This window comes from Apteryx mantelli, chromosome 12 (genome assembly GCF_036417845.1).
Source record: "Apteryx mantelli isolate bAptMan1 chromosome 12, bAptMan1.hap1, whole genome shotgun sequence".
Classification (NCBI taxonomy): domain Eukaryota; kingdom Metazoa; phylum Chordata; class Aves; order Apterygiformes; family Apterygidae; genus Apteryx; species Apteryx mantelli.
This window is the reverse complement of record NC_089989.1, coordinates 5316564-5333320: the sequence shown is the minus strand read 5'-3', so window position 1 is coordinate 5333320 and position 16757 is coordinate 5316564. Positions and strand designations below refer to the sequence as shown.

At 38.1% G+C, this 16757-nt stretch overlaps 1 protein-coding gene across 1 annotated transcript in view; it reads left to right on the top strand.

Moving 5' to 3' along the window:
• The window catches only part of CACNA2D3 (calcium voltage-gated channel auxiliary subunit alpha2delta 3), a 512160-nt gene that overhangs the window by 319257 nt on the left and 176146 nt on the right, over positions 1 to 16757 (top strand). Inside the window, exon 12 of the mRNA XM_067303580.1 lies at positions 13360 to 13438. Within this exon, the coding sequence (XP_067159681.1) occupies positions 13360 to 13438 (79 nt within the window). The remainder of the gene's footprint in view (positions 1 to 13359; positions 13439 to 16757) is intronic.

The window sequence follows — 16757 nt, the reverse complement described above, 5'->3', positions numbered from 1 at the left end:
TCTCGGTAATTTCTAAAGGTGGTAGAAATGTTACAGCTTTTGCTGAAAGTTGAAAGTTTTTAGTGAAGATAACAAATGGTTTTTGGTAATTTTTTTCCAAATAATCTTAACTTTTTGAAAAGGAGACTCCAGGATGAAATTTTGCAGACGTCTGTGGAGATTTCCTTTACCAAATTAACTGTTAAATTGCGAAGAAGAATTCAGTACATTCAAAATACACTGTTGCAGTTGTATTACACCTTGTACATTATTGGTTGCATGTAACAGCATTAATACATACTGCACACTGGGGAGGAAAGATAAACTAGAAAATATTCATGCTCCTTAGACATATTTTGCATTTCTTGTTTTGTTTTTAAGTGACAAAACTTAACAGATTATTTAATACACCCTATTTGCCCTGTCTATCTAATCTTTGCATAGAATTCATCAGTGCTAAGCTCTTGCTGTGCCATTCAAAATAGCCAGTTCACCAACCTGCTAGGGAATGGGTCTTGCCCAGTTCTCCGAGACCAGTAATTTAAGGTGTATAATGCAGCTAGAACTAGTGTCCCCTGTAAAAGGCTTCAGGTGTCTTGTTCCTTTCAAAACCCTATTGAGCATCAAACTCCGTTAGGGAAGTGATAAGCCTGTGTTAATATGGTTTTGGACATTTTCTGATCGCAAGATATATCCTTGCACAGTGTAAATTTACAACATAATCTCGTATTGCTTTGCCGAGACTTTTCTCAAACATAGTGGGGGAATTTTGACAGTGAGAAATTATTCTTCATAAATCTGGAGCTGCCTTACAATTTTCTGTGAATCCACAAAAGATGTCAACAATCTTGCTCGGTGCTACAGGTTTTTGAAACGTTTTGTAACTCTTCCTTGCAAGTGTTCTGCGTGGAGCTTAGAAAAGACCCCCCCCACACCACCCCCACTGCCCCCGAAAGAAGTTCTCACGGAGAACCTGTAGTTTGTTTGAATTTCCTGAGAGTGACTCAACAGTCCTGTGGTCTGGATCCAGGAATGCCCCTCGCAGGCGCGGGTGACACCGTGATGCGGCTCCCGAACGCGAGGGATTAGCTGCAGCATCAGTCTCCTCTTTCGCTGCACGTATTGGCTGAGGTAGATCTGTACAAAGAGCTGTTGCGGGAGAGAGGGGCGGATGTTTGGGAAAGCAGGGCTCAGCTGCTTGATGATCCCCAGGCTGAGGAAGTGCTCTGTTTTGTTGCTGGTTTTGCTTACAGCATCTTGTTTTCCAGTTAAATAGACCTATTAATTATTTGGGGTTTGTTTCTCTTGAACTGTCCCATCAGTTTACAGAGTATTTGGGGTATCAAGAAAATAGAAAACATGGCTATAAAATTCTTGTCTGGATACAGTGTGCAATTGCAGGAAGGTGAAAATATAAAGAAATGTATAAATGCAGACTTTTCCAAAAGGAACACTTTTAATGAAGAACTTTTTACTGACTAATTCAAGGTTTAAGGATTCAATCTTATGAGGTAATGGCTTCCTCCTGCTGATTGCAGATTAAGCTGAGTCTTTCAGCACCTTATGGGGTAAAGGTCTATAACAGGATAGAAAATACTGTGGTAGTGTTATCTTGCATTGTATCACAGTGTTTTGTGACCCTGAGCATTAGAATTTTGTGCTATTTCCTGATGATTTATCAATGCAAATATATGCAAATATATCCTTATCTTTAACTCCTTTTTCCACCCCCTTGTAATAAAAGTGAACTAAAATAAAAAAACAAGAAGGAAATTTAGAGGTAAGATGATATCTCTAGAGTTGCACTATATTTCTACTGCTCTTTTCACGTGCCTGTTCATTGCCCTGTATGTGGTGCCCTTTACACTGAAAAGATACACTGGAATACACTCTTGGAATCCCTGTATTATTTTTGGATTGCTTTATGTGTATAGGCTAAAGTTAGAAGCCATAATACATCGCAAAAATTCATGTTTTACAAAAATCACCATTGTTGCCCTTTGGGATATGAAAAAGTTCCTCATACAAAAACCTGTGGCCTGCTAGAATTTTTTGAATGTGAATCTCAGCAATTCTGAATGGATCCAGAATGGCTGTCAACAACCCTAATAACTGGATCCAGAACTGCTCCTCTCAGGCAAGTGCGACGTGGTAGTGCCATCTTCTTAACACCAGGGACTAGCTGCAGCATCAGTTGCCCCTTTCCCTGATGGTGTCTTCTGAGGTAGAACTATATAAAGGGCTGCTGAATGGAGAGGAGTCGGAGGATGTGATTATGTAAGAAAGAGTGATATTGAAGCCTAATCTTGAAGTAGCAATTAGTACGACGTAATTTTGGGAGAGGGAATGTTCTCTGTGGCAGAAGCATGAATACAACCGCAAGCTCCTTCTAAGCTGAAAAATAGTTTAGGTTACATACTTTTGGAGTTTGACCCTGAAAAAGAGGTCAGAAAATTATAAAGCAGCAGGACCCCAAAGAAGAAATCCTGGTTCCTAATGCTTAAAGGATGAAGAGCTTATGAAAAAGAGAAAGCTGCTATATAACTAATTTTAAAAATATTCTCACTATAACAAGGGAGAAGAAAAAATGGAACATGAATAATTCATAATCAACAGAAGAGATACTGTTATGAAGAGACAAGCAATTTACAATATAAAATTGAAATAGCAAAAGAATAGAATCATAAGCTAACCCTGGCAAAATTGCAGTGAAATTAACTTACACTTATTTTTTGTACCTGTTGTTAGATTTTTTACAGAATAGGAAATCTGCCTAATGATATTGTTTTGAACAGAAAAATGGATCTGCCTGGAAGAGATGCACATGAGAATTTCAAAAATTAATGTTCTTCTTTTTTTCTTTTTTTGACTTAAGCTCTGTTACTCTTCCCTGCATTCTTCTCATCTGCTCTTAGTCATACTCAAAAAGAGTGAACCAGAACTTTCTTTTTGTTTGCAAAAGACTGAGAATGTAGTTCTGGGGGTTGTATTTACAGGAGTGGCAATAGACCAGTTCCTTAATGAAAATTATTAATCATTCTGCTCTGCTTTTAATCAAAGATAAACATTGCAATATGTTTTTTACTTTTTGAATTGAGTGTTTAGTGCCTCTTAGATAATACAAGAATATGTTTTAAGCAGAGTAGGAAAAGAAGTGTCTGTATAAAAATGAGTCATCTTTTTCCCAGATGTCCATCTTCACTTTTCAGATGACAGTATGCAGCCCAGGTTAAAGTACGCCTAAAGGACACCAGTGATTTTCTTTTCTTCTCAAACTTCTGTTCACAAGTACATAAATGGCAGCCTTTTTCATTTTTAGGTTCACAAAATTCAGGCAGTTAGAGAATAGCTTTTGTGAATCTTGAATTTCAGCCTGTAAATCAAATCCAGACCAGCTGTGGTCTCAGTTGCTCCTAATGTCATTTTCTTAGCTGTTGATTAAATGAAAATGAAAATGTTGATTGGTCCAGCATTGAGACTGTTGCACATAGAGTGTTAAACCAGTCTATTGGGATCTTTGTGCAGGATGATGCTCACATGGGAAATCAAACATCTTGAATAGGATGGTCAGTTGCTGTCCAGATGATGACGTGAGTCTGTTGCAAGGGTCCTTGCAGTGGTGTCTTCAGCTGAGTTGGGTGAGACCCCCCAAACTTGTTCCACTGAATTCTTATTTCCAGCTGGCTTGTGGTGTACGTGACCACTCCAGTACATGCATTCATTGCTATTGCTTATCTTAAATCATGTACAAATCATCTCCTGTCTTAAGTATGTTCAAAAGACTGTCTTACGTGACTGTTCCTGACACTTTCTACTATTCACAGGTGTCTTATCTATGTACAATTTGGTCAATTTGACAGTAGGAATTCCCTGGAGGAATGTCTGGGGTAGCCAGATTGTCCACCCAGGTTGTCAGTCAACACACTGAAGTATACAAATAGTGCCTATCTGATGGTCTAGTAGACACAGCAGAAGTTGTCTGGGGGAATCTCCAGGACTGTCCAAAACTTACTTCTGGAGAACACCTGTAACAGTTAAGCCAATTCTTTGTGGTGAGGCTACCTAGGTGTTCAGTCAGTCACCTAGTCTCATGTTGGTCCGTTGTCTCAAATCAGCCCATTCGCTGATCTATTCAGAGATTATACCACAACTTATAACTAAGGAACAAGCTTGGATTTTATCCTTATATCCCACTTATAACTTAAATTCAACAGGTCTTGCAACAAGACTATTATTATTTCCTGGTGAGCCAGAAAGGAACGGCTATTTTGATGAAGGTGTGCCTGAAATAGTCTGCAGCTGTAAACAGAGGTCTCTACTGTCAGCTGCGAGCAGAAGTCCCATTTCCCCTTCCATGCAGTATTTGAAGTCTCTGGAAATAGTATTTTACCAGCTGTTTGGCATCATGATATGACTTCACAGTTCCAGTGAGTAGAATCTTGCAGATTGACTTGTCTTGCTTAACGTAGATAGAAAGAGGTCCCTGTTCTCCTCTCTATGTTGCTACTTGAATGAAGTTTTGGAGGTGAGGACAGTTCAGGGTCTGCAGATTACTCCATGCATAATGGATGAAACTGTTAAGTGGATATTTCAGATGAAGTGGTTAGCACTGAAGTAACTGTCATTTAAATCATCATTCTTAGTTTTCCTTACTAATTGGTTGAGTGTATGCGTCCCTGAGATTATATATAAACTCTCTGTCCAGAGTTTAAAGGTTCAACTTCAGAATTTTCCCCAGCTGGAAGAGCAAGAAACTTATTAACAAGACTCTCTTATTTTTCAAAATGGGAGGGGATGCAATAAAGAATAGAGAGCAAATGACGTGTAATCTGAACTATGATCTGTGCCCAGGTAAGGCAACAAGAGTGTAAAACAAAGAGACAGGGAAAACCAGAGAGAAAATAGGTTAAAAACAATGGATAACATATGCAGTTAAATAGCTACTATTATTTTTATATATACTCTGTTGGTATAAGATTTGTGTTTCAACACCTTAATATTATTTAATTCTGTTGTGTAAATGAGAGTGGTTACCAGCACTACTTGTTGTGACAACTGTTCATATGTTGTGCTTCCTCACACTAGCTCACTACCCTGGGCTGCTGGTTTGGACCACAATCCACAATCTCACACATGGAGGCTGACCTTCATAAGGTGCACCGTTGGAATTAGTCTGTTTCTTAACAGGAACATGATTGTACAGTTCAGAATCATTTGAGCTTATGCAGCAATCTTTTAGTAAGAATAGTAACTGGATGGAGAATTTTCTATCCCAGAAGTGATCCTTTTAGGTCAGGAATGAGACATAATAACAAGGTAATATATGGGAAGTTTCTACAGCTGCTGTTTTAAAGATGATTAAAATACATCAATCTTAAATGATACTCTTTGCCATTCAACACTCACTTTAGAAAAATATTGAAAAATATGGAGTGAGAAAGTCACAAGCTCTATTAAAGATTCTAACCCCACTGTCTCTTCAGTTTCTGTAACATTGCTATAGAGCTCTCACCCCATTTTCTGTTAACATTGGCATAAAGAAATAATACTCTATGGCACATCTGTAGGAGTTGCATACTGTGCAGAAATAGCAAATATAGCTTCAAAGACAAAATTTTTTGCTCCTGGAACAATATTTACATTCAGTGAGTTTGATAACATCTGCAATTTTCAGTTTTGTAGATAGGATCTAACAGTTAAAAACTAGTGTTTCTGCCCAAGAACATTTCCTTCCTCCACAGCTGACAATTTATGTTAAGCCTTGATATAGTTGATACCATATTTTGCAGGTCATAAACTGAAAAATTTTGATTTGATTATTTGATTCTCAAACATCCTAAAAAGCTTGCAGTTTTACTCAGAACTGGAGAATTGTCTTTCTGTGATATGCTTCTTGCCAGAGAGGTACGTACTTCTGTCTGATGAAGAAAACTCCTTCTCAGATGGAGATGGTCTCTTGATTCAGTCAGAGCTACTGGATATTGAAAGGTATTCTTCTCATTTGGCTCATACTCGGTTAGCCTGGGCACACATAGACTATGTAAATGTTGTTACTGGATCTTCTGGGACTAGTCCATAACAACTTTGATTTTATTCGGTCTGCCTTATTTAAAATGTTCTCTTCATATGGAGTCACATGAACTTTTAGTGTCTAATATTAAGTGTTGTACTGATAGAGATGTATCAGTGTGTGTGTGGGTACATACCTGAACTCATTCTTTCTATTGATGTTTTAAGTAGAGTCCATACATACTAACAGTACAGATCTCGGAACAAGACACTTTATCTAAGACGTTGCAGTTTCTCCTTCTTCCTTATCTATTATAAATGATAGGGATTTCAGTCATATGCCTCAATACTGTATATATTTGCCAATGTACTACATACTATTCAGTTACTACATACTATTAATGCTGCATCTGCAGAAAGGATTGTTTGAACAAAACACATTTCATACGTTCATTTTTCAGAGGAGAACTGTGCCTGGGCACACTCTCCATGGACCGCTCACTATTCAGTTACTCCTCTTTAGGTATGCAAAGAAGAAAATACAGTGGTCACTATTAATAGTTTGTACCTCACGACATTTATCTTACATGACATCTAAGGATACAGACATTCAGTCTGGCGCCTAATGTCTAGTCTATCTACAGTGACACTTTCAGAGGTAATACAGACACTACGTCCTGTTCTTACAACATACGTAAGCTCATTGGTGCTTAAGTCTTCTCCACATGCAGACGTTGAACTAATCTGAATTTATTCTGCAGAGTTAATGCAGTACTTCTGTAATGTTGGCTTAGTTATATTATCATGTAGATGTAGATAACATCTATATAACCAAGGTTGCCTTATCCCAGTTTGTTGGTATCATGCCATGGATTACAGTGATGCCTCTAGAAGTATTACATAAAATTTAACCATATACCTATCCAGAAGAATAAAACTAGCATAAAAGAGGTATGTGGATCCAAGTTTGTTTTGAAAAATGGGATTTAGACTATAGAATTATTCAGGCATGTATGGATGTTTCAATTTTAATCATTTGTTACCTAAGCCATTGCTGTGATCTCTGACAGCAGAAAATAACATGACAAGCATTTGTTTTCTAAAATTACTTCTGCACTAAATGGTTAGGCACTAATGAGTATTTCCCACTGCAAGCCCATGGTAAATTAAATTTACACTAGTGGGCTAAGTGAACTGATAAGACAAAATTTTTAGAAGTAGTGCAAAAATTAGAATTGTTTGCTGTCAGAGCTGATTTTGAGGATTGTTTTTACTATTCTGAATGAGTATTAAACAATATTCATAAAATCTATACATGTATCTTTAAAATCAACATGAAAGAAAGACTTTACTTTCTCCGTGATGTTTTTATTTTTTAACTAAAATAACGTTCTGTGACCTCACGTGATTATTTTCTTATCCAGCTATTGTGAGTAATAAATCAATTATATTGAGTAATGGACATTATGGAAAGTGGTATTTTAAAATTATAGGTTACCTTATATTTCATTTTATAAAAGACAGAAATGATTTTTGCTTTTATACTTCACAGTGAAGCTAGTAAACATCTTTTATACAATGTGCGCGGTGACTGTGGAGAAAAATACACCACTCATTAGGATAAGGAAAGAAAGCAACACTTAAATGAACTATGATCACTCATCTTCAGTGCTAACCTTCTGTGGTATGGCTTTTATTTTTATTTCTTCAAATAGTGTCAGCCAATTAGCAGCATTTTTGCTGATGCTTGAAATATTTTCTAGAGAAACTGCAAATGCCACATAAACTCTATGTATAAAATACACTCAGACAAAAATCATTAAAATCCTTGCAACAGTACCAGTACCAAAGACAGCCCATTCCTCATGATGATCTATGATATCTATTTGTTGAAATTTTATTATTTGTAGGTTTAATGGAGTTTGGTTGCTGCCTAAGCCCATCATATTTACCGCTCATTCGTTCAGATAAGACTGGTCTCCTTTTATTAGGAGCACACTGTAGTTTGATTCTTTATAGATTAAAGCAGATCATTAGATATAAATCCCTCAGATGGATTCAATCTCCTCATAGGCTGTATTCTAGCATCGTTTTCATGAAGATAAACTGTGACAGTGATTTATGTTGTATTTTGAGGGTATAAATCTCACTGTGCCCTTTCACTTCTGTTTAGAGAGTAAAGATTTTGTTTAATAAGGCTTTTGGTAGCCATCAACAAAGCATGGAAGTACGTTTTTTTTAATGCTACATTCTGTAGAGTATTAGAATAGGATTATGCATGCTAACTGATTCAAACTAATTAACAACACTAAACAATCAGTGTGTATATTTTTTAAATGATATAAATCATTATTGCTTTCTATGTACAGTTTATCTCTGAAAGAATGGGCAACATTTTGTGATTTAGATCTTGTCTCTAGGTGTGATAATAATGCAAGATACCATGTATGCCTAGAAACAGGATCTGGCCATTAAGAAATTGGCCAAAAGGAAAATGAAGGAATATAGTACCACAGTTGAGAGTAAAGAGAGAAACTCTCCAAAAACATTTTAGAACTTCTGTAAAAAAACTATGTGAACTTTATATTAAGTTGGGATATTCTACAAATCATTTTTTGCCTCTCTGCAGATGAGAAGGAATTGTTAATTGAAAAAATGTATGAAATTGAATTCTTTGATTTTTTTTTTAATTGCAAATGAATTAAATTAGAGAAGTTCACAAATTCCTCACGTCTTGACCTTCCTCTGAGTTTAATTAGTCTTCTATATAATTTAAGTGTGTCTGCTTTGTAAATGTGAGACCAAATTAGTGACTGAATAAAATGTTCTGGAACATTCTTTGTTTTGTATAGCTTTTTAATGATTATGATAGAGTACCTGTAGAAAAGTTTGGATAAAGATAGTCCTATTAAGAATACTGATAAAAAGATAAAGGGATGTGATATGAGGTTTAGTTGGAATTTCTGGTATTACAGTATGAAATTCATAATTTAGTTACAAAATGTTAATTTTCATTTGTGAACTTAACCTATTTTATTTTCAAACTCCACAAAACATAGAAGCAGTTATGTCTATTATAAAATGAATGAAATTTTGAGCCTGTTGTGCAAAACATTGCTGACTTCCTGGAATCATTTAGATTGGAAGGGACCATTGAAAATCATCTTGTCTATCCCCCTGCTTAAAGCAGGTGCAGTTTGATCAGGCTGCTCAGGGACTTTTCTAGTCAAATTTTGAATATCTCCCAGGATGTATATTCTGCCATCTCTCCGGGCAACGTTTTCTAATATTTTATCACCCTCATAATGAAGTTTTTTTTCTTATCTAATCAGAATTTCCCATGCTCCAACTTTTGTCCATTGCATCTTGTCCTACTACTGTGCAGCTTCAAGAAGAGTCTGTCCCCGGCCTTTTTTGCCTTCCCATTTATAGCTGTATACAGCAATACTATCTTCCACTGGTCCTCTCTTCTGCTGCGCAAGCCGAGGTCTCAGCCTCTCTGGGCACATCATGTGCTCCACTCCCCGACCATCCTGGTGGGCACCTGCTGGACTCACTCCAGTATGTTGATGCCAGTCCTGTGTTGGGGAGCCCCAAACTGTACTCAGTACTCCAGATGTGGCCCTACATCAGAACGGAGGGAAACAATCATTTCTCTTGACCTGGCTAATACAGCGCAGAATGCAGCTGGCCTCCTTCGCCTCGTGAGCTCACCTCTTGTTGGTCCAATAGCCTGTACTGTTGCACAGGGTTATTCCATGCCAGATAAAGGGCTTTGTATATACTTCTGCTGAACCTCCCGAGGTTTCTGTCAACCCCTTTCTCCAGCGTTTTGAGGTGTCTCTGAGTAGCAGTCCTGCCCTGTAATGTCACCCACTCCTCCCAGTTTGGTATCACCCGTGAACTTGTAGTGCATCAGTTCTGTACCATAATGTATAAGTTAGACTTCAGTTTTTCTTCAAAACTGTATTCCTACTAATGGTAACAAGTAAGCCCCTTCCTACTTTCAGGCAATTTGTGAGCAAACTAATGATTGTTGTAATGAGTAACTCTAGAAGAATATTCTTTTGACATTGTATAAGCTTTTTGCTACTGAGCCTTTCAGATTAGAGGTGTGTAGGTGTGTGTGAATATACTTATACGTAAAAATGGAACAACTGTTGCTCTGAAATGAGCCCATTACTGGAAATGTTTGTCTTTGCTATTTTAAAGTCTGACTACACTCTTTGCACACCTTGGAATCAAAGCTTTTTTTCCTTGTTGGAGGCTGGAAGAACACAGTGTTGCTTTTTTTTTCATTTTTAAAATATGAAACCTGCTTTTGCGTTCTGCAGCAGGGCACACAACTGTTTAATGACTGGCTGTGAAACAGTAATGCCCTCCTCAGAAATTCTCCTATAGCTCTAGAAAGAACTGTTTATTTCTCTCACTATTTAGCTAAGTGCAAGTCTTCTGTGTTGGGCAGAGCTAAATAACTTTTCTTGAAAAACATTCTTTAAAATTCTCTCTCATTTCTTCCTGCATCTATTCTGACACTGCTAACATCTTGGAAGTCATGGCCTTAATTGTATAAATCTAATTTCCTCTGAAACTTGCAGGCCAGAATGAAGATTTGAAGGAGGTCATTTGCAATGTACTAACTATACTTTTTTCATCCCTTAAATATTTTTAATGTCTCCATAGAATAGTGTAAAGAAATGCATCAATAAGAAATAGGGAAAAATACAATATCATAAAAACCTTCAAAGATTTAAGTCTTATACATCAAATCCCATTATTTTACTTCACTTGCATAGAAGCTTTTGTAATGTATCCTGGAAGAATAATCTTCTCTTGTAGTGTGTGTTGACGTGGTTTTACTTAGTTATAAGAAGTTAAAGCAGTAGACCCGTAGAAGTTACAGCTGAGTTCTGTTAGATCAGCACCTTTGCCCTGGGAGCGCAGAACAGAGTCCTCCAATTAGCAACACCTCAGCTGCAAAACTTTCACTGCCCTTGATCTTCATGAAAAAGCCAAGAAGCAGTAATAATGCCGAAATTAAATAATAATAACAAAATTTAATAATAATGCCATAATGCAAAAAAAAAAAAAGAGAGAGAGAGAGCGAGAGCGCTGGACTGCTACCTCCTAAATAGTACCTCCTAAATGTTAACTGCATGCACTTTCATGTTGCATGTGGGACAAACCTGACAGCTGTGACACTTTGAGAAGAAATAAGTGTGGTGGTATTAGGAAATAAGCTTTCAGATGACCAAATGCTAAATCTGAAGTTGGATCAAACCTCAACAAAAAAAACCCCTAACACTAACCTTGGTTTTAGTTACTTAAGCTGGTGTACTTCAGGGGTGCGTGGGGAGCATCACATTGAAAAAAACCATCATGCAGTTTGGTATCAGTGCTCTGTATTAATGAATATTATGTAGCAGAGATAATGCAAGTCAATGCGCAGACATTTTAGCAATACTTACTGATGTCTATACTACATCCTGCTCATGGTAACATTATTATTTTTGTCAGCCCAAAATTCAATCAAAAATGGATAAAAGCATACCAAAAGATGATAGATAAGGTGAAATAAGGAAAGGAGGGAGACTATCTGCAGTAGAGATGTTCTTAAATTTGTATTTTTAAAATAATTATTGATTGCCCCTCTATACTAGTTTTATTGGAGTGAATTAAACAGTCCCACTGACTAGCGTGGTACAGGTTTATGGCTTAGATGTCTGTCCTAAACCTGTGCCTGCAGGGGTGCTCTGTGAGATGGGACCCTGTTCTGGCCTTTCAGGTGCTGAGTCCGTCCGTCCGCTGAGCAGGCTCGGTGCGGCCCTCGGGAGGGTGCAGTCTTCCTCCCTACAGGGAGATCTAATTCTCCCAGTCTTCTTAAAGGCAAATAGCATAAAGTTGGAACACACAGATGAGACGAGTGCTGCCCTGTAAAGAATATGCTGAAGGTGTGGTCAGTCTGTGTGATTTGAAGGATTCCTTAATATATTTCTATTTGAAGAGAAAGTGGCTTTATTAGGCAAATATTTTGAATGCTTTTCTTGTGCTGCTGTAAGAGTAGCTTTTTTGAGGTCCATGTAATTGATTGCTGTTTTGAAAAAATGCATTCAGAAAATCCTGACAGCTGCCAGTCAGGATTTGGGGCTGGAGTTATTTCACATTGTTTTAAATCATTGCTTGTAAAATGTTTTATTTGATGATAAGTATAATTTAGAATCCATGAAAGTGCTTTAAGGCTATGAAAACTAACATTTCAATATTGTTTGATTTCTGCCTAAAAATGTTGTTAAGTAAAAGTCTAATGCATAACATTTGTTAGTGGGAAACTGTTTTAAGTCCATTTTTTTTTGGCTTGATAGGAAGTTGAGAAAAGTGTTTACAAATGATAGATTTAGAAAAAATGTTCACAAGTAAAGATAGGCAGAAGATAAGAAAAAGCTTCCTAGTCATTAGGAGAGAAGGTTCCAGAGCAACCTTCCAGCAGAAGCAGTGGAGTCAAAACACATCTCCTTTTATAGTGTAGTGCCTTGGTTTTCCAGAAAGGATTATTTGACATGAAAAGGATGGTATCCTGGTGTGGGAGGCAACAGGATCCCACCACAAGATCCATTCCAGTTTCATATTCCTAAGCAGAAAGTCGTGCTCTTATGTCCTCTTCTCTGGGTGAATTTTTCTCCTGGTCACAAATCTGAGCAGCTACAAAAACTGTTGCTGTTACAACTGAACTCACAGATTGCACGCCCAGATGCACGCACAGATCAACTGCATAGTTGTTTGCGCAGACATTTCTTTCTGGAAAATGTGGCAACCCTGGCCGTGATTCCACCGTTTATCACTTGACAGTAGAAATGCAGACAGTGGGTGCCTATCTTGATGTCGACAAAGATACAGTGATGTGCAAGTCTTGTTTTTGAAAACCAGTGAGGACTGGCTTGCCTGTTGTTTCAGGTCCCTCATCTATAGAGGTAAAGAATTTACTAATTAAGTGCCTCTTCCTCCAAACCAAAGCAATTTTCTGAATTCATGAGTGCAGAACAGATTTGTCTGGAACACATAGTTTTTCTTTTGCCCTGATTGTTTTAGCTTATTCTCATTTATTGTTAACCATGACTTAGGTTAAATGCCAAATTTTAAAAACATCTGAAGAGATAAGCCATTTTGTTAAATAGAATAAAAGCCATATTTTAGCATGAAGACCTGTCTGACAGAGAGATTTTTTTTAACTTTCTATGCTATTTAACCAGTCACACTTTTTGAGAGAGGGTCTATCCATATGAATTGCACATCTGTATCTGAAGTTCCACTGTGCATGTTTTAAACAAATGACTGTGGTATTAATTGACTTCATCTCTTGCATTGTACTTTCAGGTTCGTATTTTTACCTATCTGATTGGAAGGGAAGCTGCTTTTGCTGATAACCTGAAGTGGATGGCCTGTGCTAACAAAGGTTGGTTAACCTTCAGCTGAAAACTTTGATTTCAAAAGTATATTACTGAGCACATCTTCCTGCATATCTGACACCTGCAGATACAGTGTCATTGACAACTAATCAGAGATGATGGTTTGTTTTTCCCAGGGAAGGAAAAGACGTATTTATCTGCAGCATATAGGTTTAAAAAGCAAAAAAACAGTTTGAAATGTATTTTCTTTTCCTTAAAATGTGCATGAAGCTTTTTGAATGATGTGATCTTCAATTTTTGTTCAGAGAGCAAGTTGTAATTTCAAACCATTTGTCCTATTATATTTGTTATTACTCAGCCAGAATTAGCTTGGTTCCTAAGAATGCCGGGTACGCGTCCTATTGAGTTAGGCACAGTATGTAACACCAGACATCCTGTCCCTTGAGGAACTGACAGTGTAATTGAAAAAACAGATTTATTTTCTGTAAGGAAGGAACATTAAAACATGTAAGATGCTGAGATGCTACAGTAAAAGGATTGGCTAATGTAAATAAGAATGATTCGGGAAAAAGAAAAGATTAATCTTCAGGTTTTCCTTTAACTTCACTCTTGGAAAAAAATTGTTCTTACTTTTTTTCCTTTGTGCCACATTACATTATGATGAATTGCATCAGGTGCTATCCATTTAGTCATTATTGCTTAACTACTGTTGTGTCCAGCTGATGGAAATTACTCAGTTTGAAGTCTTGTCTTAATCAGCTAATATTACACCATAATTTAGTTTTAGTAATAGTATAAGAACCCTTTGAAGCATCTTTTTGAAGACAATTTAATCAACAAAATCTTTTAGCTTTTTAGCCCAGCACTACAGATTCATAAAGATCTAAGTACAGCAGCTCAGAAATTAGGACCAGGCAATAGAGTCTGCCTCAGCAGATCATCTGGTCCACGTCTTCCTCGTTCCCAGAGGGAGAACAGTGGTCACCTTTGTCATTCTTCAGGACTACTTTGTTCTTTTAAGAACCACATTGCTGTTGTATAACGCTAATGAAGAATTATAGTATTTCTAGTGTCTGAAACTGAGGAAAGTGGTGAAGGGCTTTTGATTTAGCAGCAGGTAAGTAGGGTTTGAATCAATCAGACTTGGCTAATCTATTTTGTTTTTTTGCCCAGAATCTTACTCATACAAGTAAGAAACAAGTAAGATTCTAATTAAACAATTTAATGACTGTTTCTTCTATACAATTTTCTCTCTGATTTAACAGTAACAATACTTGCTTTCTGATATTTTACAATGCAAAAATCTTTTACCTCTGATCAGTAATTAAATATTTATTTATAGTCTTTATAATCACAATTGGAAGCAGCATAAGTCATCATCTTGGGCAGTATGGATTTAGAACTTTACCTTGCAGTTTTTGGCCACAGCCTGGCCTTGTCCTTTAGTGAAATGAAGGATTACAGCACAGACAGTTGAGTAGTGTAGTAAAGCTGGTCTAAAGATTGGCTGAATGACTGGACTGCAGTTTACTTCTTGCACGGGTGGGCCAAACTATGTTGTTGTCACTGAGGTCAATGGCCCTAAAATCAATTTTCCTTGCAGTGATTTTCCCCTTGGAAGCACAGCACAGATGAAGGCTGTTTGCAGGGTTTCCAGCTGACTGGATGGTGGACAGCAGTCCTTTCCTTCAAAATGGGTCACGGGGGAAATTCATACCACCTTGCAATACTTCTTTAGCTTCTAGATTCCAATGGTGAAACCATGAAACTCCCCCAAGCATGTTTTTCTGTTACATTTTTGTGTGTAAGTAGGGCATATCTGGAGGGAGTTGGGCTTAATGGAGCAAAGCAGCAAACCATTTTAAATACATTAAAACGTGGAAGAACCCCAAAGTCCCTCTAGAGTGGTTTGTGAAATCTGCAGTGATTTACTTGTCTGTATCATAAGCAAGTGCACATGAAGGGAAAAAAAAAAGATTCACTAAGATCCTCAAAAGAACAAAGGTAAAAGTTTCCTAATGCTCACTGTGCCAGATTTTAGAGTGAGCAGGCACTATCTTTCCCTCAGTGGTCGCTTCCATCAGAAGGTTGTAAAAATAAAGATGGGAGGTAATGCTTTAGCTACGCACAAAACAGCCAGTATTAAACACTTCTTTCCCCCGTAAAAGTCTCTGTTGCGTTATGACAGCCTCCCTTTTGAATGTTTGTTTATTTTTATTAGTTATGCAGCATCAGTGTGGTTGGCACATTGCAAAATGGACAAAGGAGGGGATTCATCCCTGCAGAGGAGCAGAGGCTGGGAGAGCAGCGGAGGGAGAAACGCTCCGCGTAGCGGAGGGCTCCGAGCGGCTATCTCACTGCCAGCAGAGGACGGTCGGCCCTGAGGCAAATCGCGCCCCAGCTGTAGCAGCTTGTAGCCTGTTGTAGGAGCGGAGAGGAGCTGCGGGCAGGAAGCCGCAGTCACATCCCTTCCCGTTAACAGCCTGACCCCGGCGCCTCGAGCGCTGCGGGCTCTCGTGGGGAGTGGCAGCCAGCCAGTGGCGGATGCTGCTCACCTGCTCGAGAGGCCTCTCAGGCGGGGGATATTCTCCACGGGAGCTTTACAGCTGCAGGGAAACAATGAATTCCGTCCTTCGTCCCTACCCGAAGAGGATTTCTTTAATTCTGACATTTTATTAGTTGCAAGAGTATTGCATCCATCTTGCGCAGTGTCCAGAAAATGAGAATTACCGCGCTCGGTTTAAAAATCCCGTGGAGCCATTTTGAGGAGTTCTGAGTCTGATGGTGGCCATTTACAGAAAAACAAGCAGTCTAAAAACACTGATTTGCAGCTACTGTGTAACATGGAAGGGCAGCTAAGTTGCAGAGCACCCGTGTTCATGTTCAACCACGTTGTTACATGAATCTTATGCTTGGCATTACCAAGTCTTACCTGCTTCCTTCACAAATTCTTCCCGTTGGGGAGAGAAAAAGCAGCAGAGATTGGGGGGGGAGCTTTGAAGTGGCATAATTCACACACCAGGGAATGGAGAAGCAGGTGTTAGAATGGAAAAGTTAAGGCATAGGTTTGCTGCTGCTGCTTGCGTGGCCTCAGCAGCTGTGCTCGAGAACTTCAGAGCATGTGTTTATCTGATGATTAAACCTTGATATGTGAAGAGCAAGATTATGAAATCAAAGGGGTACCTCTGATCTCTGGATAAGAGAGTTTAATTTAACACTGCAGGAAGCTAGTTCTTGTGAGGTTTGACGTTTGTTACACGTAGCTATGAACACAGGAATCATCAAAAAGTCTCACTGTTCAGTGAAACGAACCACGAGAATGTCACCTAATGCTGTCCCTAGCTACGGTATTGTAACTTATGGCAG